Source organism: Oncorhynchus mykiss, chromosome 24 (assembly GCF_057628025.1).
Source record: "Oncorhynchus mykiss isolate SJ-2025 chromosome 24, ASM5762802v1, whole genome shotgun sequence".
Classification (NCBI taxonomy): domain Eukaryota; kingdom Metazoa; phylum Chordata; class Actinopteri; order Salmoniformes; family Salmonidae; genus Oncorhynchus; species Oncorhynchus mykiss.
Window position 1 is genome coordinate 10,684,552 of NC_143045.1, and position 26,206 is coordinate 10,710,757.

The following is a 26,206-nucleotide window of genomic DNA, read 5'->3' on the forward strand; positions in this document are numbered from 1 at the left end:
ATGCAAAACAGAGTGCCTGGATACAGCCCTTAGCCGTGGTATATTGGCCATATATCACAAATCCCCAAGGTGCCTTATTGCTATTATAAACTGGTTACCAACTTAATTAGAGCAGTAAAAATAAATGCTTTGTCATACCCGTGGTATATGGTCTGATATACCATGGCTGTCAACACATAATTGAAATGTACACTCCTTGTTAAAATAAAACAAATGTGTCTCCCGTCCCCCTCTTCACGTAAAGCCTACATGCCTTCAGCATGGCAGGTTATGTGTTGTAATACAAATTTGCTGCTGAGCCATGAGATTGAACACCAGAGAATTGGCGATACCTCCGGTCAGATGTGGTCAACAGCTTGGTGCGAGCAATCCTCTCGTTATCACCGCGTTAGTTGTTACGCCTTGACGGGGCATCATCCTCCCGACCTGTCCTGCATCACCTGTCCCTTTGAGCCAAGCACACGCGCCTCTCAGCTCCTCCTCAGCGGGTCCTCGCTCGACTTGAAAATGAGGTCGCCGCAATATTATTTCAAGGTTATTTCCTTTTCTTTAAGGCCTTTATATTCAGATCCTATGGGAGTTCTTATTTTCACGGCGTTGCTTTGGACCTTCAGTGGAGGTAAGGAAAATCAGGGATTCATTTGTGAGGCTGCTGATCAATCCGTGTATGAGCGCATCCAGTGTTAGATAACGCGTATGTTAACCGAGTCCATAGCCTGCCTGTTCTAACAGCCTATAGGCATTTTGGTTATAGCTTTGCTTGGGACATTAGCTAAAACGTGTGATTGTAGGCTATTGATTGCAGTTAAGTGGAATGTTTATGCTATTTAGAGGATGTTTATATTTGTATAATATAGCCTATAAATAAAACGGAGGGGAGAATGGATTATGCGGCAATTCAACCAAAATGACTAAAGTACAAAAAGGTAAATTGGTAGGATATGTCTTCGCTTTTAAGATTTAGGATCGATCAAGATCGACTTATTACATAATTTGTTTAGAGCGCACCTTATCCCGTCCGTCAGTCACGCTAAATCTGTCCGTAGCCCATCCAGAAAGCGAGTTAGGTTTTCCCTGGGATTGCCTACATATTGATTGTTATCGCATGTGTGTGTATTGGAAATACTCTTATGTAAAAATGACATAATAAATCAAGTGTATTTCTATATCAACCTAAATGTGAATTATGTTGTCGCGCACGACAGGTGACGAAAACGGTGCACGTGCACTCATGTAACTGTTAAACCTAAATCTTTTACAACCATGTCCTGTTTGAATAGCCAAATATTGACCCGATGACCATGGTTTGATGTGAGCAGTTTTGTATCAGTGTCAGGGAGTGTTTTGGGAGTAAAGATGTATGGATGTAATGTTGTGAGAACGGGAGGGTAGGCTGTACATGTATTATATAACAGTGTTATATGAAAATACAACTGAGCTTAAAGGCTAATGCTCTGTGCATAGTGCGCACTGTGTAGATGTGTTAAAGTCACCTATGTGTGTGTGAACATACAGACCCAAATCTCCTTGCCAATTGCCTTGTGTATACAAAGGGTGACTGGAGGCCTGCCAAGCCAATCAACATGGGATTGCAGCTTTAAAGGATCTGTGTCCCAGTTTAGGAAGAAACACTCTCTCTCTCTCCCACACAACTAACAGCCCCGTTACCATTGACCTCCATTATCAATGACCAATTGATTCATGCACCACTGGACTAGCTTTATTGACACATAGAAGAAGGCAGTGGCTTTAATAAGATATGTCAGGGGTCCAGTGACTCAGTCGTTTAGCACTTGTGTAAAATTCATTGGACTCCCTGTGAAGCTGTGAGCTAATAACATGGAGATTTCCACTTCCTCCTTGAGGGAGGATTACAAGGTCCTTTTCTGTCCTGTTAGCTGCTTGGCATGTGGCCTTAAAAATAGATCCATCTACTTTTAGGCCAAACAATCCAATGACTTTCTTTTTATTTCCTGGCAATGTTCAATCACCTCACTATGTACAGTTGAAGTTGGAGGTTTACATACACCTTAGCCAAATACATTTAAACTCAATTTTTTCACAATTCCTGACATTTAATCTTAGTAAAAATTCCCTGTCTTAGGTCAGTTAGGATCACCACTTTATTTTAAGAATGTGAAATGTCAGAATAATAGTAGATAGAGAATTATTTATTTCAGCTTCTGTTTCTTTCATCACATTCCCAGGCGGTCAGAAGTTCCCAGGGGGTACATACACTCAATTTGTATTTGGTAGCATTGCCTTTAAATTGTTTAACTTGGGTCAAACGTTTCGGGTAGCCTTCCACAACCTTCCCACACTAAGTTGGGTGAATTTTGTCCCATTCCTCCTGACAGCTGGTGCAACTGAGTCAGGTTTGTAGGCCTCCTTGCTTGCAAACACCTTTTCAGCTTTGCCTACACATTTTCTATAGGATTGAGGTCAGGGCTTTGTGACTTTGTTGTCTTTGAGCCATTTTACCACAACTTTGGTAGTATGCTTGGGGTCATTGTCCATTTGGAAGACCCATTTGAGACCAAGCTTTAACTTCCTGACTGATATCTTGAGATGTTGCTTCAATATGTCCACATAATTATCCGACCTCATGATGCCATCTATTTTGTGAAGTGCACCAGTCCCCCCCTCCTGCCGCAAAGCACCCCCACAACATGATGCTGCCACCCCCGTGCTTCACAGTTGGGATGGTGTCCTTCGGCTTGCAAGCCTCCCCCTTTTTCCTCCAAACATAACAATGGTCATTATGGCCAAACAGTTCTATTTTTGTTTAATCAGACCAGAGGACATTTCTCCAAAAAGTAAAATGTTTGTCCTCATGTACAGCATGCAAACACCATGTACACCAAGCAAACCGTAGTCTGGCTTATTTTATGGCGGTTTTGGAGCAGTGGCTTCTTCCTTGCTGAGCGACCTTTCAGGTTATGTCGATATAGGACTCGTTTTACTGTGGATTTATATACTTTTGTACCTGTTTCCTCCAGCATCTTCACAAGGTCCTTTGCTGTTCTGGGATTGATTTGCATTTTTCGCACCAAAGTACGTTCATCTCTAGGAGACAGAATTCGAGCGGTATGACGGCTGCGTGGTCCCATGGTGTTTATACTTGCGTACTATTGTTTGTACAGATGAACATGGTACCTTCAGGCGTTTGGAAATTGCTCCCAAGGATGAACCAGACTTGTGGAGCTCTACAGTTTTTTTTCTGAGGTCTTGGCTGATTTCTTTTGATTTTCCATGACGTCAAGCAAAGAAGCACTGAGTTTGAAGGTAGGCCTTGAAATACATCCACAGGTACACCTCCAATTGACACAAATTATGTCAATTAGTCTATCAGAAGCTTCTAAAGCCATAACATCATTTTCTGGAATTTTCTAAGCTGTTTAAAGGCACAGTCAACTTAGTGTATGTATATTTCTGACCCACTGGAATTGTGATACAGTGAATTATAAGTGGAATAATCTGTCTGTAAACAATTGTTGGAAAAATTACTTGTGTCATGCACAAAGTAGATGTCCTAATCAACTTTCCAAAACTATAATTTGTGGAGTGGTTGAAAAACGAGTTTTAATGACTCCAACCAAAGTGTATGTAAACTTCCGACTTCAACTATACATTTAAAAACATGAACATGTAGTGTGTGTGTGAGTCTATCAGTTACACATACATGTCAGTACATACACACAACAAGTAAGTCACATGAGGAGAGGAGTTGTGCTGTGAGTTGTTGCTTTATTTGTTTTTTGAAACCAGGTTTGCTGTTCTCTTGCTCTATATGAGATGGAAGGGCGTTCCATGCACTCTGTATAATACTGTACATTTCCTTGAATTTGTTCTGGACCTGGGGACTGTGAAAAGACCCCTGGTGGCATGTCTGGTGGGGTAAGTGTGTGTTTCAGCGCTGTGTGGAAGTACACTATGCAAACCATTTGTATTTCCAACACATGAATGTTTCTTATAAAACAAGAAGTGATGCAGTCAGTCTTTCTCAACTCCTCAACTCTTATCCAAGAGAGACTGGCATGCATAGTATTAATATTAGCCCTCTGATGACAATGAAGAGCAAGACGTGCTGCTCTGTTCTGGACCAGCTGCAGCCTAACTAGGTCTTCCTTTACAGCACTAGACCACATAACAACAATCAAGATAAGATAAAACTAGAGTCTGCAGGACTTGCTTAGTGGAGTGTGATGTCAAAAACGCAGAGCATTTCTTTATTACGGACAGACCTCTCCTCATCTTTACAACCATTGAATCAATATGTTTTGACTATGATAGTTTACAATCTAAGGTAACACCAAATCATTTTGTCTCCTCAACTTGTTCAACAGCCACACCATTCATTACTCGATTCAGCTGAGGTCTATAGCCTAGGGATTGGTTTGTACCAAATACAATGCTTTTAGATTTAGAGATGTTCAGGACCAGTTTATTACTGGCCACCAGGGGTGAAAGTGGATTTCATTTCTTACAGGCACGGGACACCGAAGAGTCTGCACACACATTTTGTTTTTTTGCTCCAAAAATTACAGGGTGGCCTTCTCTGCGGACACTGTCAAACAGATCAATAAAAACTATGTTATCTGATCCATATAATCGGCCTACGAAAAGGGGAGACACATATACAATATGACGTCCATCTAACCTGGAGGAGGAAACTACTGTCCAAAAACAAACAAAAGTGGAACTGACACAATGATAAAGACAGTGAATATGCACACTCACCAAGGGATATGGCCGATGTTCTCCACGGGTTCCAATATGGTAGGCTATTGTTCGCTCAATTAATCATTTTGATAACCAAAAGACAGATTGGAGGCTTTTCATTGTCATCTCTTTACAGCAATAGCCATTTGGTTTCCAAACAGATTTTCAGCAATTGCATTTTTAAATATTGTGAAGTGTCTGGCTGGGACTCTGCTTTTCACTGACAGTCGCAACTCAACAATCATCTATTTGGTATTTGCAGGGCGCGCTGCCCAAATTGTGAGTCTTTCAGACTGTAGGCTATGCAATTAAAAACAATCCACAGCTTTCTTTTTAAAGAAGCTAATGATCCTCTGTGGCCAAATCATGCTTTCTGTTGTAGTAGCCTATTTGGAATGATTATTTAAAGAAATGTCTGTATAGACAGGAGTTAGCTAATTAGGATACATCATTTTGGCAATTTAATTAAATTTACTTTAGGGAAAGCTTAGCGCCACCAGCCTTATGAACACACCCCCTATGCCTTTTAATGTGGCATAAACACAACTAGTCATGATGTTTTCATCTGATTGTCAAACAATCACTTAACAAAGGCGCTCCGGTAGGCTACCCGCGCATTCACTCACAAAATAATTTCAGCATCCAAACCCCAACAGTGCACCGTGCACCGCAATTTGATGAATGGAAAGAGACAGCTGTTACAAAACACCTACGTGGAGTGTAATGAAATTCTGTGATTGTCATTAGGCCTACGCTTGTAGCCTGAATTGATGCATCCACTGTTGTCCACGCGGTCTCGGCCACTCGGTCTCGGCCACTCATCTGCGCCTTGACAAAACCTACTGTTCTCCTCAAACCACAGCACAATTTGGAGGTATACCACCCGGTTTCCAGTCAATCCGCTAATTTGTCATGCGGCTGATATGCAGTAATGTTAAATAATGGTGTAATAACATATAGTTTTTTGGGCATGTTTTGTTAATTGTGTTTTACCGATAGGTGTACCCTCACTATTTATTTTACTGGGCTGTTGTACTGCCTTACTTTCACTCCTACTGGCCACCCATTCCAAAACTGACTGCAAGTCTTTGTTAAGGGTGGTGACTTCATTAGCTGTGGTTGCTGATGCGTATATGGTCAAATCATCAGCCTACATGGACACACATGCTTTGTTTAATGCCACCGACAGGTCATTGGTAAAAATAAAAAAAAGAGTAGAGGGCCTAGAGAGCTGCCCTGCGGTACACCACACTTTACATGTTTGACATTAGAGAAGCTTCCATTAAAGAAAACACTCTGAATTCTATTAGATAGATAGCCATGAATCCATGATATGGTGGTGGAAAAGCCATAACACATAGATTTTTTCAACAACCGGTTATAGTCAATAATACACTATATATGCAAAAGTATGTGGACACCCCTTCAAATTAGTGGATTCAACTATTTCAACCACAGCTGTTGCTGACAGGTGTATAAAATTGAGCACACAGCTATGCAATCTCCATGGACAAACATTGGCAGCAGAATGACCTTACTAAAGAGCTCAGTGACTTTCAATGTGTATCTGTCATAGGATGCCACCTTTCCAACAAGTCAGTTTGTAAAATTTCTGCCCTGCCATAGCTTCCCCGGTCAACTGTAAGTGCTGTGATTGTGAATTGGAAACTTCTAGGAACCACAACAGCTCAGCCGCGAAGTGGTAGGCCAGAGAAGCTCACAGAAGGGGACCGCCTAGTGCTGAAGCGCATAGTGTGTAAAAATCGTCTGTCCTTGGTTGCAATACTCACTAACGAGTTCCAAACTGCCTCTGGAAGCAATGACAGCACAAGAACTACATCAAATCGGTTTCCATGGCCGAGCAGCCGGATACAAGCCTAAGATCACCATGCGCAATGCCAAGTGTCGGCTGGAGTGATGTAAAGCTCCCCATCATTTGACTCTGGAGCAGTGGAAACGGGTTCTCTGGAGTGATGAATCACACTTCACCATCTGGCAGTCTGACGGACTAATCTGAGTTTGGAGGATGGCAGGAGAACGCTACCTGCCCCAATGCACAGTGCCAACTGTAAAGTTTGTTGGAGGAGAAATAATGGTCTGGAGCTGTTTTTCATGGTTCGAGCTATGCCCATTGGTTCCAGTGAAGGGAAATGTTAATGCTACAGCATACAATGACATTCTAGACGATTCTGTGCTTCCAACTTTGTGGTAACAGTTTGGGGAAGGCCCTCACCTGTTTCAGCTTGACAATGCCCCGTGCACAAAGCGAGGTCCATACAAGATTGGTGTGGAAGAACTTGACTGGCCTGCACAGAGCCCTGACCTCAACACCATCAAACACCTTTGGGATCAATTGGAACGCAAACTGAGAGCCAGGCCAAATCGGCCAACATCCGTGCCCGACCTCACTAATGCTCTTGTGGCTGAATGGAAGTGAGTCCTGTTACGAATTTGCAAAATGTACAATAGGTTACGAATTTGCAAAATGGACATTATGTTACAAATTTGCTCAATGTATGATATGTTACGAATTCTAGCTAGGTGGCTAATGTTAGCTAGGCTAGCGGTTAGGGATAAGTTTAGGAGTTAGGTTAAAGGGTTAAGGTTAGGGTTAGGGGAAGGGTTAGCTGTAAGGGTTAAGGTTAGGGTTAGCGTTTGGTGGAAGGGTTAGCTAACATGCTAAGTAGTTGCAAAGTTGCTAAAAAGTAATAGAAAGTTGCTAATTAGCTAAAATGCAAAAGTTGTCCATGATGAGATTTGAACTTGCAACCAGCCACCCTACTTAAGTAACCATCTGTTTTATGTAACCTTACCAAACGTAACATATCATACTCATTTGAGTGTCCTGGATTTACAGTTATTATGTTACGTTTAGTCTATGAGACCAGGCTGGGCAGCAAGCGTATAGGTCTGATGTTTGAACCAGTAACGGCAGCTTTACCACTATTGGGTAGTGGAATGACTACTGCTTCCCTCCAGGCCTGAGGTCAAACACTTTCCTCTAGGCTCAGATTAAAGATATGACGGATAGGAGTTGCTATAGAGTCAGCTACCAACCTCAGTAACTTTCCATCTGTATAAATTGTCAATGCCAGGAGGTTTGTCATTATTGAATGATAACAATTATTGTTCCACCTCTCCCACACTAACTTTCAAACTTACAATGCTTTTCTTTCATTATTTGTTTTTTTATGCATGAATACGATGGCTCACTGTTCGTTGTTGGCATTTCTTGCCTAAATTTGCCCACTTTGCCAATTAAATAATAATTTAAATATTTGGCAACGTCAGATGGCTTTGTGATCAATAAGGAATCTGTTTTTTCATATAATTTATCTTGGCTTCATAATACAGTTTCTTCTTTTTTTGTTGAGTTTAGTCACATCGTTTCTCAATTTGCAGTAAATCAGCCAGTCAGATGTGAAGCCAGACTTATTAGCCACTCATTTTGCCCCAACTCTTTCAACCATACAGTTTTTCAATTCCTCATCAAACCATGGAGCCTTAACAGGTCTAACATTCAATTTCTTAACAGGTGCACGTTTATCAATAATTGGAAGAATCAATTTCATAAATTCATAAAGTACAGGATGCTCCTTATTAATCACATCAGCCCAATAAATATTTGTAACATCATCCATATAAGAGTCATAGCACAATCTTTTGTATGATCTCTTATACACTATTTTAGTCCCAGCTCTTTGTAACTTTGTCTTTCCTGGATATAGCCACTATATTGTGATCACTGCATCCAATGGGTACGCATACAGCTTTAGAACGAAGTTCTACAGTATTAGTAAAAATGTGATCCTTACATGTGGATGATGTTGTTCCTGTAGTGTTTGTAAACACCATGGCAGGTTGATTAATAACCTGAACCAGATTACAGGCAGTGGTTAAAGTAAGAAGCTTTCTCTTGAGCGGATAGCTTGATGAAAACCAGACAATATTCATGTCCCCAAGAAAGTAGATCTCTCTGTTTACATCACATACACTATAAAGCATTTCATACAACTGCTGTATCATGAAAATAATGATCTAATTGAGTCTCAGAAATGGCTGTATGCGCTTCTACAGTATGTGAATGTTATCTGATGTGAGCAAGTTATTGATTTCATGTACCTTATTTCTAAGGCTACATATTTTAATATGGGCTATTGTCAGCCCTTTTCTGGGTATCTTATCAGAGATAAACTTAATATGTAAAAGAGCAAACAAAGCCAGAGAAAAAAACTAACATTCAGCAGACCATTAATCAGTTGGTGTGTTATTGTTGGCAAAATATGCAATTATTTGGAAAGACTACATTTCTCTCTCCCTTTCTCTCTCTCTCTCGCTCTCTCTCTCTCTCTCTCTCTCTCTCGCTCTCTCTAGTGGGATGCCTTCCTCTATCCTCCTCTCTACCGGTTGGAAAGGTCAGAGACAAATAATTTGTGTTATCTCTGATTTTTTTTACGAGTGTACTATAACACTGCTAACATATTGTGGTAATTGATATTGATATTGATGCTGCAATAGCTAATTGACTGTGTCCGGCTGTCCTCTGTGTGCATGTGTTTGTGTGTGGGTGTGTTTGTGTGCGTGTGCCCTCAGGTTGCTGACTGTATTCAGGATTCTCTGAAGAGTAACAGCGGTGTGCCACATTCTGGCTGTGACAAACAGAGAACAGGTGACAGCGCCTACCTTATCTCTTATCTGACATAACCTCCCTCAGCTGCACAAGTGCACCTGGTCACACAGTGCACTTTTCACCTGTATTCACTATGACATTGTAATGCGTCAAAATGTGGATGTAGTTTATCATGATGATGGAATCATTACTTACTGTATGCGAGGAATACCATTTACATTTGACTATAATGCTGTTCATTATTTCATCAATTGAATCAATCTTCCATTACAAATATTCACGGAAACACCTGTCACTCAGGCAGATAGGTATGATTATGTGTATTTTGATAAGATGGACATGGTCGGTGTTGAGCAACCAGTGTTGTGTTGTGTTGTGCAGATGATGCTGTCAACAGGCACCAGGGTCTCCTGAGAGAGCTGCAGGATCTAGCCCAGGAGGGTCAGTCTGACTACGGTTATTAGCTAATACTTTACTAGTGAAGTACCCAGGGACGGACTGGGATCAGAAATTGGTACACAGCGATATGAAATATCAAAATATACTGATTTATTAAGAGAATCAGTCTAATTGTTGCAATAGCTTTGCTACGCTATGTTGGTTTTAGAGTCAGGTAATTATACATGTAAATAACATGTAAATCCAGATCAAATCTTTATAAACATGTTTTGTTGTACTTGTTGTAATATGCTTTAAATTGTACAGTAACTATCTACCTCAATTTACTTTATTCTTACAGAGAGGGAAAAAGAGAGAGAGTATGGGAGGGAGAACGAGCGATATGAGGAGAACCAGGCTGAGGGAGAGAGGGACAGAGAGGGGAGGAAGGAGGAGCAGAATAATGACAAGAAGGAGACTGAGAAAGAAGAGCTGAGAGAGAAAGAGACGCAGGCAGATGGGGTAGAGGAGGAGGAGAAGGTGGAGATGAAGGACAGAACAAATGAGGAGATAAGGGAAGAGCCCAGACTGGAGGAGAAAAGGGGGGATGAGGAAGAGAGCGCCAAAGAGTTGGAGGAGCTCCTCGCAAAGGAGATAAGGAAGATAGGAGAGGAGGAAAAAGAGGACAGGGAGCTTGAGGAGCTGCTCAAAGAGCTGAAGAAGAAAAGGTACGAGTCTGTGAAGGAGAAAGAGCTCCAGAGAGGGTCAGAAGCAGAGGAGGAGAGGAAGAAGGATGAGGAGGAGGAGCAGAAAAAGGGAGAGAAAGAGCAGCTAGATATTCTTGAGAAGGAAGAGAGGAAACGCAGCGAGGAGAGGAAGAACAATGAGGTGGAGCTGCTGGTGGAGAAAGGGAAGGTGGAGCGGGAGCTCAAGGAGCTGCTGGAGGAACAGGACAGCATGAAGAATGTGGAGAAGGAGAAAGAGAGGGAGGAAAAACAGGAGGAACTGGAGGAGCTCCTCAAAAAGATGAAACGTGTGCAAGAGGAGGAGGAGCGAGAAGAGGAGGAGAGGAAGAGAGGGAATGCCGGGGATGAGGTGAAAGTGGACAAAGAGAGCCAGAAGGAGGGAGAGATTCACAAGGAATTAGAGAAGGTGAAAGAAAGAGAGAGTGAGAAGGAGGTTAAGGAGCCTCAGCAGAAGAGAGTAATGGAGAAAGCGAGTGATGAGTCGACCCGTCAGTTTGAAAAGGAGAGGAACAGGGACGATGATGATGACGACGATGATGAAGAAGCAGATGAGGAAGATGATGATGAAAACAATGAGGATTGGGAAGAGGAAGAGGAGGACAAAAAGGAGGATGTTGAGGAGGATGAAGGAGCGGTAAGTGGGCGAGAGTCAACAGGATTTAGCACAACTGAGCTTGTAAAGTTGATATTGTAATTGTTAATTGACTATGTCTCTGTGTGTGCGTCTGCGTGTGTGTGTGTGCTCCTAACACACTGTCTGAACTGTTCTGTGTGCCTACAGGAGCTTTTGGAGATTGAGGCAGAGCTGCGAAAAGTGGCTGCAGAGCTTCGGGAGCTTCACAGGAGTCGTTAAGTTCTAAATTACACACACACACACACACACACACACACACACACACACACACACACACACACACACACACACACACACACACACACACACACACTGAAAGACAAACAACACAAAACAGACAGATAATGACACAATGCAGCTCTCTCTCTCATGCTATCACACACAGAAACACACACAACTAACTTACTTAGTAACATGGTATAATCATAATGCTTTTGATGGGATGTACTTCTGTAAGTAGTTGCATTTTAGAACAAGCATACAGGTACACTTCTCCCCATCCCCTAACTCTCATATTGCATTCAGAGATTACAAGTTCTTTAGATGTCAGTCTTTCTGTGTGCTGCCATTGTCAAAGATTGTTTAGTAGGCAAAATGTACAACCTTGCAAAGCTATAGTTAGTCTACATCTCATGATATGTGGGAAAGAGGTCTCCTTTACGATGTGTCTCGTGTATATATTTTGTGCAATAATTCAAAATCAGTGTGTGGGATTTGTTAAGGTCATTGTGGCTTTTAATGTAAGCAATGTATCACTGGTTTTTGTACTATTGACATTTTGATTCCTATGATTGATTTCCATGTGTATGTCAACAAAATGTGAGGATTGTGCTATCTGGCTAATGCACTGTTAATAGCAGACTGTTAATGAAGAACTGGGGTACCACTCCAGGAGAATCTTAATTGCAAAATCCTTGCGTCCTCTCTCCTCCTTTTCAAAACTCATTGTAAGAGAAGACCAGAGGGGCGGGACATCTGGCTTTCTCATCCAATGGTGTTTGAGAAGGAGATGAGGACATGAGGAGTATTCAACTGAGATCTTCCCTCAGAAAGAGAAGGTGTGTGACCACGGAAACCTCTTTAGTATTGATGTACACTACCGTTCAAATGTTTGGGGTCACTTAGAAATGTCCTCGTTTTCCATGAAAACATACATGAAATGAGTTGCAAAATGAATAGGAAATATAGTCAAGACGTTGACAATGTTATAAATAATGATTTTTAATTGAAATAATAATTGTATCCTTCAAACTTTGCTTTCGTCAAAGAATCCTCCATTTGTAGCAATTACAGCCTTGCAGACCTTTGGCATTCTAGTTGTCATTTTGTTGAGGTAATCTGAAGAGATTTCACTCATGCTTCCTGAAGCACCTTCTACAAGTTGGATTGGCTTGATGGGCACTTCTTACATATCATACGGTCAAGCTGCTCCCATACCAGCTCATTAGGGTTGAGATCTGGTGACTGTGCTGGCCACTCCATTATAGACATACCAGCTGACTGCTTCTTCCCTAAATAGTTATTGCATAGTTTGGAGCTGTGCTTTGGGTCATGGTCTTGTTGTAGGAGGAAATTGGCTCCAATTAAGCGCCGTCCACAGGGTATGGCATGCTGTTGCAAAATAGAGTGATAGCCTTCCTTCTTCAAGATCACTTTTACCCTGTACAAATATCCCACTTTACCACCACCAAAGCACCCCCAGACCATCACATTGCATCCAACATGCTTGACAGATGGCGTCAAGCATTCCTCCAGCATCTTTTCATTTTTTCTGCATCTCATGAATGTTCTTCTTTGTGATCCGAACACCTCAAACTTAGATTAATCTGTCCATAACACTTTTTTCCAATCTTCCCCTGTCCAGTGTCTGTGTTCTTTAGCCCATCTTAATCTTTTATTTTTATTGGCCAGTCTGAGATTGGGCTTTTTCTTTGCAACTCTGCCTAGAAGGCCAGCATCCCGGAGTTGCGTCTTCACTGTTGACGTTGAGACTGGTGTTTTGCGGGTACTATTTAATGAAGCTGCCAGTTGAGGACTTGTGAGGCGTCTGTTTCTCAAACTACACACTCTAGGGTATTTGTCCTCTTGCTCAGTTGTGCACTGGGGCCTCCCACTCCTCTTTATATTCTGGTTAGAGACAGTTTGTGCTGTTCTGTGAAGGGAGTAGTACACAGCGTTGTGTGAGATCTTCCGTTTCTTAGCAGTTTCTCGCATGGAATAGCCTTAATTTCACAGAACAAGAATAAACTGACAAGTTTCAGAAGACAGGTCTTTGTTTCTGACCATTTGAGCCCGTAATCGAACCCACAAATGCTGATTCTCCAAATACTCAACTAGTCTAAAGAAGGCCAGTTTTATTGCCTCTTTAATCAGAACAACAGTTTTCAGCCGTGCTAACATAATTGCAAAAGGGTTTTCTAATGATCAATTAGCCTTTTAAAATTCTAAACTTGGAATAGCTAACACAACGTGCCATTGGAACACAGGAGTGATGGTTGCTGATAATGGGCCTCTGTACACCTATGTAGATATTCCATTAAAAATCTGCCGTTTCCAGCTACGATAGACATTTACAACATTAACAATGTCTACATTCTATTTCTGATCAATTTGATGTTATTTGAATGGACAAAAAATGTGTTTTTCTTTCAAAAACAAGGACATTTCTAAGTGACCCCAAACTTTTGAACGGTAGTGTATTTCCTATGCTATAACAGAACAAGGTCAAAACATAATGATATAAAACAATATTATATAATAAGATGAGGATTGTTTCTTTAGTTCTTTTTGTTTGTAGTTTGGGTCACCCAGGTGGTCAAAAGTAATAGAAATGGAATGAATGGGAATGTCCGTTCTAATAATTCTATTTCTATGGTCAGGGTGGCACCCCAGCTCTTCTCCCAGCTTTGCACTCTTATCTTAACCAGCCAAGGAAGTCTAAATAGAGGAGCGACTACACTAAGCCATTTCCAGTATTTGGTCATAATAAACAGTGACTGTTCTAAAACGTTGTTTTTAAATTGGTAAGATATTGATATTCATCGTCATGGTTTTTCATAGTTTGTGATCTCCACTGTTACGCAGCCATGTTGGAATAAGAAATGTGAGGAAACATGTTAAATCAATATAAGTGCATTATGTGCTATACAGTTGCATGGTTAATAACATAGGTGGAGGAACAACAATAATTGCAATAGAAGAATGAGAATAAGAAGTCAGCTTATTAAAACCTATAAAGCTATAACAATGTACATATTAAAAACAAATGATGATGATTTCCTGTAAATGTACTTTGTTATGTCATTAAAATGCATCAGAAATAGACTTTTAAATATAAAAACTCCTTTTCTATCTAACATTAATTTACAATTATAAACTGGGTGGTTTGAGCCCTGAATTCTGATTGGCTGACAGCCGTGGTATAGCAGACCATATACCACGGGTATGACAAAACATTTATTTTTACTGCTCTAATTTTGTTGGTAACCAGTTTATTTATAATAGCAATAAGGCACCTTGGGGGTTTGTGGTATATGGCCAATATACCACGACTAAGGGCTGTCTCCAGGCACTCCGCGTTGCGTCGTGCTTAAGAACAGCCCTTAGCCGTGGCACATTGGCCACATACCACTCCCCCTCGGGCCTTATTGCTTAATTATGTAACACTGGTAACTGTTGGGACTCATAGAAAACTAATATAAAACACATCAACACCATGTAAGAAGTCAAACAGGCTACTCACTATGTGTTGTGAGATTTACTCAAGAATGTATACCATTTCAACATTTAGAAATGTATTTACCAAATGAATTTTTACCAGCAAACGGTTGTGGATTGTAAGTGGGATGTAAAGGACAATTAGTGGAGGTCAACATTTGTAATTGTACTGGCCCAATCAGAGTCCTGCATCTGTGCCTACTGTGTCTTATATGCTACATGTCAATCAATAAAAGCACAGTGTATAATATTTCTCAATCATTGTTACTTCTATAATAGTAGTGGTTGGTTGTCTTCATTGACTGATCACAGTCTCTGTCTATTCATACAAAATCCTGACACCTATGTGTCTGCAAGAAGAGGTGACTCAGACCAAGTTTATGAGATAGTGAACCCGCATTAGAGTTCAGATGTCAGCCTGGGGTGCTGAGGGAGCAAGAGGACATGTTGCCTGGGGGACTTCCAGTTCCTGAGGGTCCAATACTGACTCAATGTGACCGAGGAGGGAGGAGAAGAACTGAGGTACTCCCTCATGGCCTGGAAGAGGGGAACAGAAACATATGGATGATGAGAGATAGAGAGAGAACATAACATTGAGTAAGAGTGAGCAAGAGTGAAAGTGTAACATGGAAGCAAATACAGCAGTATAACTTACTTTCATGACTGTAAGTCACTCTGGATAAGAACATCTGTCCATGACCTAAATGTATAATGGAAATGAAAGATGGAAAAGCCCAGTGGCCTGGGAAGATGCTGATGTTGATGATAGTGAGGGTGTGTGTGTGTCGATGCTGATGATGACGTTCCACCCCGAACAGAGCCATGCCCAGCTCTGCCCTCATCACCTTCTCATCCAGCTGAGACACAACACCAAAAGGACACAGGACAGATGATCAGTTCTCAGAGTAGGATTGCTGATCTAGGATCAGGTCCCCCGGTCTATTTGATCTTATTCTTTATGATCTAAAAAACCAAACAGATCCTAGGCCAGCACTACAAGTTTGAGACGCTTTATGAATGCGGGCCCTGGAAAGGACAAGACTTATTGTAGACAGTGGGTCAAGTAGAACAGGGTAAAACAGATTTAATTCAATTGTACAGGAATCAGTACCAGTGAATCAAATTGAACATAGTTTATTGCAGTGTTGTAAAGTACTTTAGTAAAAATACTTTTAAAGTAGTACTTAAGTAGTTTTTGGGGGTATCTGTACTTTACTTTACTATTTATATTCTTGACAACTTTTACTTCACTACATTCCTATAGAAAACAATGTACTTTTTACTCCATACATTTTCCCTGACAACCAAAGTTCTCATTACATTTTGAATGCTTAGCAGGACAGGAAAATTGTTAAATTGACGCACTTATCAAGAGAACATGTGGTCATCCCCTACTGCCTCTGGCCTGGCGGACTCACTAAACACAAATGCATCTTTTGTAAATAATGTCTCAGTGTTGGAGTGTGCCTCTGGCTAGCCGTACATTTCAAAACAAGAAAATGGTTTCATCTACTTTGCTTAATATAAGGAATTTAAAATTATTTAGACTTTTACTTCTACTTTTGATACTTAAGTATATTTTAGCAATTACATTGACCTTTGATCCTTAAGTATATTTAAAATCAAATACTTTTAGACTTTTACTCAAGTAGTATTTTACTGGGTGACTTTCACCTTTACTTGAATAACTTTCTAGTAAGGTATCTATACTTTTACACAAGTATGACAATTGGGTACTTTTTCCACCACTGGTTAATTGTCAAAGTGGAGGTCGTACTAACTGCAGTGAGGTTGGAGAGAACTCTGGCTTGGACACCTGGTGGCTGTTGAAAAAGATTGTCTTACTCTCTTGGAGTCACAAAACACACCATAGACATTAGGAAGACGTTTTATTGAAACAGATTATTAAAAGCACAGTATAAGCATGAGAATGAGAAAGAGAGATAGAGAGAGAGAAAGGAAGAGAAAGTGCAAGAGGGAGAAGAAGAGGTGAGGGTGTGTCCACATTGACCACGGGGTCCGGGGGAGAAGTTATTCAGCGAGAGCCTCTCCACAGTGAAGTGGTCCTCTCCCAACACAAACACCTTGTGCAGCACGGCACCGTGGTTGACGAAGCTCTGCAGCACACAGGGAGGGCGGGCCTCTGACAGACCAGCCATACTGAAGATCAGAGACATTTATGGTATGGAGAGAGAACAGGGACACTAAAGTCTGAAGAATTAGAGTGAGAGCCATGGGCTAATAAACACCAATACACATCTATAGAGAGAGATCACAGTGTCAACAAAGCAGCAATACACAGAGACACAAAAAGGCAGAAAATTGAAACAAATATATGGAATATATGGGAAAATATGCAAAAAAGACTCTGAGCAATAGAAAGACAGACAGTCTCTTACCTCATGGGAGCGGGATCCATGAGCCACCTTGGTTTTACAGACTAACAGGAAGAGGAATAGTGAGGTGTGAGGAGACAAATCAAATCAAATCAAATGTTATTTGTCACATGCGCCAAATGCTTACAAGCCCTTAACCAACAATGCAGTTTTAAGAAAATAGAGCTAAGAAAATATTTACTAAATAAACTAAAGTAAAAAATGCAAAAGTAACACAATAAAATAACAATAATGAGGATATACAGGGGGTACAGGTTAGTCAAGGTAATTTGTACATGTAGGTAGGGGTAAAGTGACTATGCATAGATAATAATGCAATGCTCTACTTTCCGGGCTTCCCGGATAAAGCAATAAATAAACTTCAGTTAGTGCTAAACACGGCTGCTAGAATCTTGACTAGAACCACATTCTTTATTCATATTACTCCAGTGCTAGTCTCTCTACACTGGCTTCCTGTTAAGACTAGGGCTGATTTCTTGGTTTTACTGCTAACCTACAAAGCATTACATGGGCTTGCGCCTACCTATCTTTCCGATTTGGTCCTGCAGTACATACCTACACGTAAGCTACAATCACAAGACGCAGGCCTCCCTACTGTCCCTAGAATTTCTACGTAAACAGCTGGAGGCAGGGTTTTCTCCTATAGAGCTCCATTTTTATGCAATGGTCTGTCTATCCATGTGAGAGACGTAGACTCGGTCTCAACCTTTAAGTCTTTACTGAAGGCTCATCTCTTCACTAGGTCCTATGATTGAGTGTAGTCTGACCCAGGGGTGTGAAGGTGAATGGAAAAGCACTGGAGCGAAGAACCGTCCTTGCTGTCTCTGCCTGGCCGGTTCCCCTCTCTCCACTGGGATTCTCTGCCTCTCACCCTATTACAGGGGCTGAGTCACTGGCTTACTGGTGCTCTTCCATGCCATCCATAGGAGGAGTGTGTCACTTGAGTGGGTGTCTCCTGCCCCCTCCTGTCTCAGCCTCCAGTATTTATGCTGCAATAGTTTATGTGTCGGGGGCGAGGGTCAGTCTGTTATATCTGGAGTATTTCTCTTGTCTTATCTGGTGTCCTGTGTGATTGTAATTATTCTCTCTCTTTATCTCTCTCTTCTCTCGGAGGACCTGAGCCCTAGGACCAAGCCTCAGGACTACCTGGCCTGATGACTCCTTGCTGTCCCCAGTTCACCTGGTCATGCTGCTGCTCCAGTTTCGACTGATCTACCGGCAGCAATGGAACCCTGACCTGTTCACTCGACATGCTACCTTGTCCCGGCCCTGCTGTTTTGGACTCTCTCTCTACCGTACCTGCTGTCTTTAACGCTGAATGATCAGCTATGAAAAGCCAACTGACATTTACTCCTGAGGTGCTGTCCTCTTGCACCCTCTACAACCACTGTGATTATCTGACCCTGCTGGTCATCTACGAACGTTTGAACATCTTGGCCATGTTCTGTTATAATCTCCACCCGACACAGCCAGAATAGGACTGGCCAACCCCTCAGAGCCTGGTTCCTCTCTAGGTTTCTTCCTAGGTTCTGGCCTTTCTAGGGAGTTTTTCCTAACCACTGTGCTTCTACATCTGCATTGCTTGCTGTTTTGGGTTTAGGCTGGGTTTCTGTACAGCACATTGTGACATCGGCTGATGTCAAAGGGGCTATATAAATCAATTTGATTGATTTATTGATAATAAACAGTGAGTAACAGCACTGTAAAAACAAAGAGAGGGGGGTGTCAATGCAAATAGTCCGGGTGGCCATTTTATTAATTGTTCAGTAGTCTTATGGCTTGGGGGTAGAAGCTGTTAAGGAGCCTCTTGGACCTAGACTTGGCACTCCGGTACCGCTTGCCATGCAGTAGCAGAGAGAACAGTCTATGACTTGGGTGACTAGAGTCTTTGACAATTTTTTGGGCCTTCCTCTGCCACCGCCTAGTATATAGGTCCTGGATGGCAGGAAGCTTGGCCCCAGTGATGTACTGGGCTGTACGCACTACCCTTTGTAGCGCCTTACAGTCAGATGCCGAGCAGTTGCTACACCAGGTGGTGATGCAACCAGTCAGGATACTCTCGATGGTGCAGCTGTAGAACTTTTTGAGGATCTGGGGACCCATTCCAAGTCTTCTGAGGGGGAAAAGGCATTGTCATGCCCTCTTCATAACTGTCTTGGTGTGTTCGGACCATGATAGTTTGTTGGTGATGTGGACACCAAGGAACTTGAAACTCTCAACCCGCTCCACTACAGCCCGTCGATGTCAATGGGGGCGTGTTCGGCCCTCCTTTTACTGTAGTCCACGATTAGCTCCTTTGTCTTGCTCACGTTGAGGGAGAGGTTTTTGTTCTGGCACCACACTGCCAGATCTCTGACCTTCTCTCTATAGGTTATCTTATTGTTTTTAGTGATCAGGCCTACCACTGTTGTATCGTCAGCAAACTTAATGATGGTGTTGGAGTCATGCTTGGCCACCCAGTCGTCAGTGAACAGGAAGTACAGGAGGGAACTAAGCACGCACCCCTGAGGGGCCCCCATGTTAAGGATCAGCATGGCAGATGTGTTGATGCCTGCCCTTACCACTTAGGGGCGGCCCGTCAGGAAGTCCAGGATCCAGTTGCAGAGGGTGGTGTTTAGTCCCAGGGTCTTTAGCTTAGTGATGAGCTTTGATGGCTCCCGAGTGGCACAGCGGTCTAAGGCACTGCATCTCAGTGCAGGGGGTGTCACTGAAGTCCCTGGTTTGAATCCAGGCTGCATCACATCCGGTCGTGAGTGGGAGTCCCATAGGGCGGCACACAATTGGCCCAGCATCGTCCGGGTTTGGCCATTTCGTTGAACATCAAAGGGGTTGACAACCCTGTGAAGCGTAAGAGGGTGCTGACACTTAAAGGGTTTGAATGCAAATGTTGCATTTCTACAAGAGACTCACTTGAGGACTGGTGAGCATTTTAGGATGCGTAGGGACTGGGTTGGTTAAGTGTTCCACTCCAGTTCTTGACAAGTCCTCACGAAGAACTACAGGCCCATCTAAATGTGCCCTACTTATTCAATATTTTCTTCAGAAATATGCCATGTGTGAGGCATACATATAGACAGTATTCCTTTTATTCTCATGTTCATCAAAAATACTCCCGCATTGACTACTTATTTTTAGACAAAAAACTTCTGCCTAACCTTCGGCGGTGTACTTATAAGAGTATTGTTATTTCTGACCAATCACCCTTAGTGCTTGAACGAGAGTTTCCCCAGCGACCTCCTATGTGTTATGAATGGTGTCTTAACCCCATTTTACTCTCAGATAAGGAGTTTGTCAATTTCATTTCTTCTGAAATCGCCTTATTCCTAGAAACTAATTCAACGGCAGGTATGTCCTGCTCTACCATATGGGAGTCTCTTAAAGCATACATACGTTGCCAAATTATTTCTTATACAGCCAATCAAAACAAAGCTTGCTTTCAGTGGCTTTGGGATCTGAGCAAAGCCATAGACACATTGGATGAGAAGTATGCTACGGATCCTTCCTCTGATCTACATAAAGACTACTCCAATCTGAATTTGATGAGCTTTCTACCAGGCAAGCTGAACAGTTACTCTTGCGAGCTCGAAACAGAGTGTATGAACAAGGCGACAAGGCCAGTAGACTCCTTGCACATCAGATCCATAAATTTGAGGCCTCACGTTTAATTCCACAAATAAGGACCCTGTATGGTGCCACCACAGTTATACATAAAGAGATCAATGATCAATTCAAACTATTTTACTCTGCGCTATACACCTCTGAATCTCCCCAAGACCTTTTGCTGATTGATTAATTATTTAATGCCTTGAATATGCCTTCAATTTATACAGACTCCCATGACAGTCTAGAAGAAGAATTTACACCAGAGGAGATTGCAACAACAGTGTCCTCAATGAAAAGTGGTAAATCACCGGGTCCGGACGGTTTTCCAACTGAATTATACAGGACGTTTTCTGGTCTGCTTTGCCCATTCTTGTCTCGACTATTTGCAGAGTGCCTTAATACCTCAAAGCTATCGCCTAGTCTTTATCATGCTTCAATTTCATTACTATTAAAGAAACACAAAGACCCCCTGGAATGTGGATCCTATCGCCCAATCTCGCTTTTAAACTGTGATTACAAAATCATAGCCAAGCTCGCTGCACCAAGTAATACACTCTGACCAGACTGGCTTTGTGAGAAATAGGCATTTGTTTTTCAATATTAGAAGCCTTATGAATATACTGTACTCCCCAGTGTCGGGGGACCCGGAGGTGGTGGTCTCACTTGATGCGGAAAAAGATTTTGACAGTGTTGAGTGGGATTACCTAACAGCTGCCCTTTATAGATTTGGCTTTGGCCCCAAATTCATTGCGTGGATAAAGATTCTTTATTTTTCTCCCATGGCTTCGGTACGGACCAACAACTTGTCCTCTGACTATTTTCCCTTGCACCGCGGATCCACACAGGGTTGTCCACTCTCCCCCTTGTTGTTTGCTTTGGCAATCGAGCCTCTCGCCATTGCACTATGCTCAAGGTATAATCAGGACGGGCTTAGAGCAGAAAGTCTTGCTAAATGCTGATGACCTCATTTTGTTTATCTCCAACCCTGATACCTCATTGCCACGTGCCTTATCTGTTCTTAAAACATTTGGATCAATCGCAGGGTAAAAGCTGAATCTAGGCAAGAGTGAGCTTTTTCCTGTAAAAAGGCTGCTTTTAAGTGCTCTTTTATAAGTTTTCAGTTTATGATTGCCTGGGATCCAATATTCAAATTTGTTTCAGGAAAACTTTGTTGCTCTAGCAGACAGTTTGAAACAATCTTTTACTTTTTGGAATTTGCTACCTCTTTATTTTATTGGAAGGATTAATGTCATTCAAATGAATGTGTTGCCCAAATTTTTATATTTATTTCAATGTTCACCCATTTTTATTCCAAAATCTTTTTATAATTCACTGGATCAAACATTCATGTATTTTATTTGGGATGGCAAGGTACCACGGATTGGTAGAAAACATTTACAGAAGCCTACCAAATTTTCAGACATACTATTGGGCTGCAAATTTCAGAGCCCTTTTGTACTGGCTGCAGACTGATCCTACTGGCCCTAGACCACTCTGGGTCCAGATGGAGTCTGAATCATGTAAACCTGCTGCACTTTCTTATGTGTTGTGCTCCTCTCTCCCAGTGTCCCTAGGCAAAATGTGTGTCAACCCAATTGTAAAGCAGTCTCTTAAAATTTGGAATCAGTTCCGTTTAGCCTTTAGCCTCCGAGGCTTTTCTCTATCAGGCCCAATCAATCAGAACATTTTATTTCCTCCATCTTTGAATGATGGGGCTTTTGCCTTTTGGCACTCACTAGGCCTCTCCTCACTAGCCCAATTATTCTTTGATGATACATTTGCCTCTTTTGCTCAGCTACAGGAAAATTTCAACCTCCCCCAATCCCACTTTTTCCGCTATCTCCAGACTAGGAACTTTGTCAGAGCTAACACACCTGAGTTTCCCCATAGGCCTGCGAATACAGCTATAGAGAGCATCTTTGTGCTGAACAAGCTTCCTATGGGCGCAATTTCAGATGTATATGCAATCATTAATGACATACAGAACCCTTCTTTGGTGCCTTTAAAGACTCGATTGGAAAAGGATTTGGGGGAGGAACTTGGGGAAGACACCTGGGAATCTGTGCTGTACAGGGTACATTCGTCCTCTTTTAGCGCTAGACAGAGCCTCATTCAATTCAAGGTGGTTCACCGTGTCCACTGGTCCGGGGCCAAACTTGGAAGAATATTCTCTAATTTTGATCCTACCTCTGTCAGATGTAAAATGGAACCAGCCACACTGTTGCACATGTTTTGTGGCTGTCATAAACTTTCAGGTTTCTCAGAGTAATATTTAAATGTTTCTCTGATATATATGACCCTGTTATAGATCCGTCTCCCCTTACAGCCCTTTTTGGAGGACTGCCCATAGGTACCCCCCTGTCAAGAATTCAGTTGGACACTGTTGCTCATACAACTCTTTTAGCTAGATGGCTAATACTACAGACCTGGAAGATGGCAGCTCTCCCATCTTATAAATATTGAGTGAGAGATGCGTTGTGCTCTCTGAAACTAGAAAAAATGTAATTCAATACACGTGGGAACCCCAAACTGTTTTATGATGCTTGGGCTCCATTCCGGTCTTACTTTAAACTGTCCATCCTCTGATGTCATTCATATTAAAACAAAAAATAAGTCTGTATTTGACTCCCTTGTGACTTAAGGGTTGGATGAGCATTTCTTTGTGGGGTTTTTTTTAGGGGGGGGGGGGGGGGGGTATTAAGGTTGATTATGTGCGTATTGATTGTGAACTGAGGATACCTTGTTCATCTTGCCCGGTCAGAGACTAAAATGCGAGCTTGTTTTGCCCTGTTTAAATATTTTGTTCACACTTACATAAAATGATTATTATACATATTTTTATTTTAAAGCATTGTGAACTTTATTTTTGATCCTGTGGATAGTCGGTCTGTGGCCATGACTGTTTGTGAGTGGTTGCATTTCTCTACCCCTATCCCTTGACTGTTTACAGGAACAATGATGAGGTGTTTGCTCTGTCCCTGTACTACAGATTGCCCTTTAACCTTTGTAGCCCTCTGCCCGGTGTGTTTAACTTATCTAAAGTACGGTATCTTTGAAGCAAATCTTTTTTTGTTGTTGTATTTTTTCTAGTTGAGTATATTATTTATATTGTTTTTTGTTGTCTTGTGTGTAAAACTGAATAAACAGAGTTTACATTTTTTTTTAAATAGTGATGAGCTTTGAGGGCACTATGGTGTTGAACACTGAGCTGTAGTCAATGAATAGCACTCTCACATAGGTGTTCCTTTTGTCCAGGTGGGACAGTGCTCTCAGTGAGAGCATAAGACAGATGAGAGCTTGGCTTGGCAGATGTCTAGAGGAGGGACAGTGAGGCCACTGTGCTGTACTTCTCGGGGAGTTCTGGAGCTGGCTCATAATCTGTTTGGAGGCAAAGCGATCCAGTAGCTGGCTCATTGCTGGAAGGGGGTCCAGAAGAACAGTATGGGGATGCACGGACACATAACCCTGAAACACACAAACATATACTATAGTATAATAAAATACTGCTTTTGTACCCCATTAAATGGACCATTTTACCATACCTGGAAGTTGTCGAGGAGTTGTTGCGATTGGCTGTCGTACTCGGCCTCGACAATGACATCAGAGAGCTTGTGTACAATGTCCTCAAAGGGTCCTTGAGACCAATGGCTGACTGAGATCTATCTGTATCAGGAGAGAAGTGTGAATAAAATATCCTCTGCCTCAGGCACAACTTGATGTGTAAACATTCAAATGTAATGCTATGACATGCACTTGTGAGGCAAACGCTACAGCTATTGTTCCCCTCTGTTTGAGAGGAGCTCCAAGCAGCTGACTGCAGGTGGCAGTGACTGAAACAACGAACAAAACATCCTAATCTGACAAGACAGCAACAGAGACAGACAGGAAAAGAAGGAGTAAGTGAGTGAGTGAGTGAGAGAGAGAGAGAGAGAGAGAGAGAGAGAGAGAGAGAGAGAGAGAGAGAGAGAGAGAGAGAGAGAGAGGGGGAGAAAGAGGGAGAGAGAGAGAGAGAGAGAGAGAGAGAGAGGGAGAGAGAGAGGAAGAGAGAGAGAGAAAGAGAGAGAAAGAGAGAGAGAGAGAGAGAGAGAGAGAGAGAGAGAGAGAGAGGGAAAGAGAGAGAGAGAAAGAGAGAGAGAGAGAGCAAAAGGGGGGGAGTAATGTGTGTGTCTATGTGACACATAAATGAACATACACATTTTTTTTAATCTCATAGTTTCATAAATACCATCCATCATTCAACTGGCATAACTTGTTTCCTAACTACACTATAAAGCAATTACTAATGTATCCCTCACATGCTTACAGATTGTATTTTTACAACCTTATAATGACACTATTCTCATGTCTTCCATTCTAAACCTAAGAACATAATGCAATGTAATGGAAATTGACTTACCTCAACCACCTCAACACCGTGGCTCCTGACCAGAGGGAATTCAATGTTGAATGAAAATGTTAAGACACAATTTATGACAGTTACACCGAGGAGAACCCATATGAGTAAGGCTGCAGGAGAAGCTCCAATGTAGCCTACAGTTGTATTATGTTTGCAAGAACATAAATTCAAAGTTTAAACTTACGCACAAAGCTCAGCAAAAGCAAGCACATTATTTTGTCTCAGTCTCTTGTCGCTCAGACAGAAACTTACCCTGCGCCCAGTCATTTGGGCAGAGCAATGACTAAGATGGTTGGACAAAGGGTAGGAAATACTGATGACTTGGGGGCGTGAGAGAGAGAGAGATACCTCTTCTTTACAAAATGGGAGTAGGCATATATTTTCAAAGGAACTCAGTCCGACTTTCAACTTTGCAATTTCCAAATAGGGTAGTGCATCATCAGTTTTCTTCTTCTCATGTCAGTCATTGTATACCTTACAGAGCTATTTATAACTTGTCAGAAATGTCCAGATCAACGAGCCCATGTTAGCTATCGTTTTTTAGCTAGGTATCTTAGCCCATAGATGTTGTTGTATGGTTTCAGTCGCTGAAATATCACATTAATACACATTAGACATGACAAAATGTCTAGAATTGAAAGAAAATTTGATTTAAACATGCGGAATGTTCTATTCAACAACAAGAGCAGTCCGAACAGTCAGTGTCATGAAGTGCTTGTGCCCATAGAAATAGACGTGGCGCCTCTGCACCCACAGTAGGGGCGCGGGATGATCCCCAATGCTGGAAGGTAGGCCTGAGGGGAAAAAATTTTCTGAAAACGAAAATTATATAACATACAGAACTGGTACATAATGATGCATGATCCAGAAAAATCTTTTCTTATGATTTATTTCGCCAGTAGTCCTATATCCTTCCATAGACAACTTCCTTATTGCGAACAAATTGTCACCAACCCTACCAGTGTGTTGTTTGCAACATTAGTG

At 41.9% G+C, this 26,206-nt stretch overlaps 2 protein-coding genes across 2 annotated transcripts; one reads left to right on the forward strand and one right to left on the reverse strand.

Moving 5' to 3' along the window:
- Positions 1–247: 247 nt before the first annotated feature.
- LOC110503693 (uncharacterized) lies at positions 248–15,074 on the forward strand. The gene is made up of 6 exons (XM_021582155.3): positions 248–619; positions 9,097–9,137; positions 9,316–9,391; positions 9,734–9,793; positions 10,092–11,110; positions 11,258–15,074. Exons 1-6 carry the CDS (start codon positions 250–252, stop codon positions 11,327–11,329), a joined length of 1,638 nt encoding a protein of 545 aa, XP_021437830.3. The 5' UTR covers positions 248–249; the 3' UTR covers positions 11,330–15,074.
- Positions 15,075–15,233: 159 nt separating this feature from the next.
- On the reverse strand, positions 15,234–25,724 carry LOC110503694 (inositol-tetrakisphosphate 1-kinase). Its single transcript, XM_090218066.1, is given in 10 exon segments — positions 15,234–15,364; positions 15,570–15,684; positions 16,605–16,675; positions 16,839–16,987; positions 17,227–17,267; positions 24,001–24,291; positions 24,369–24,465; positions 24,467–24,489; positions 25,223–25,247; positions 25,407–25,724. Coding segments are annotated over 10 exon segments (1,026 nt in total). The 5' UTR covers positions 25,490–25,724.
- Positions 25,725–26,206: the final 482 nt, after the last annotated feature.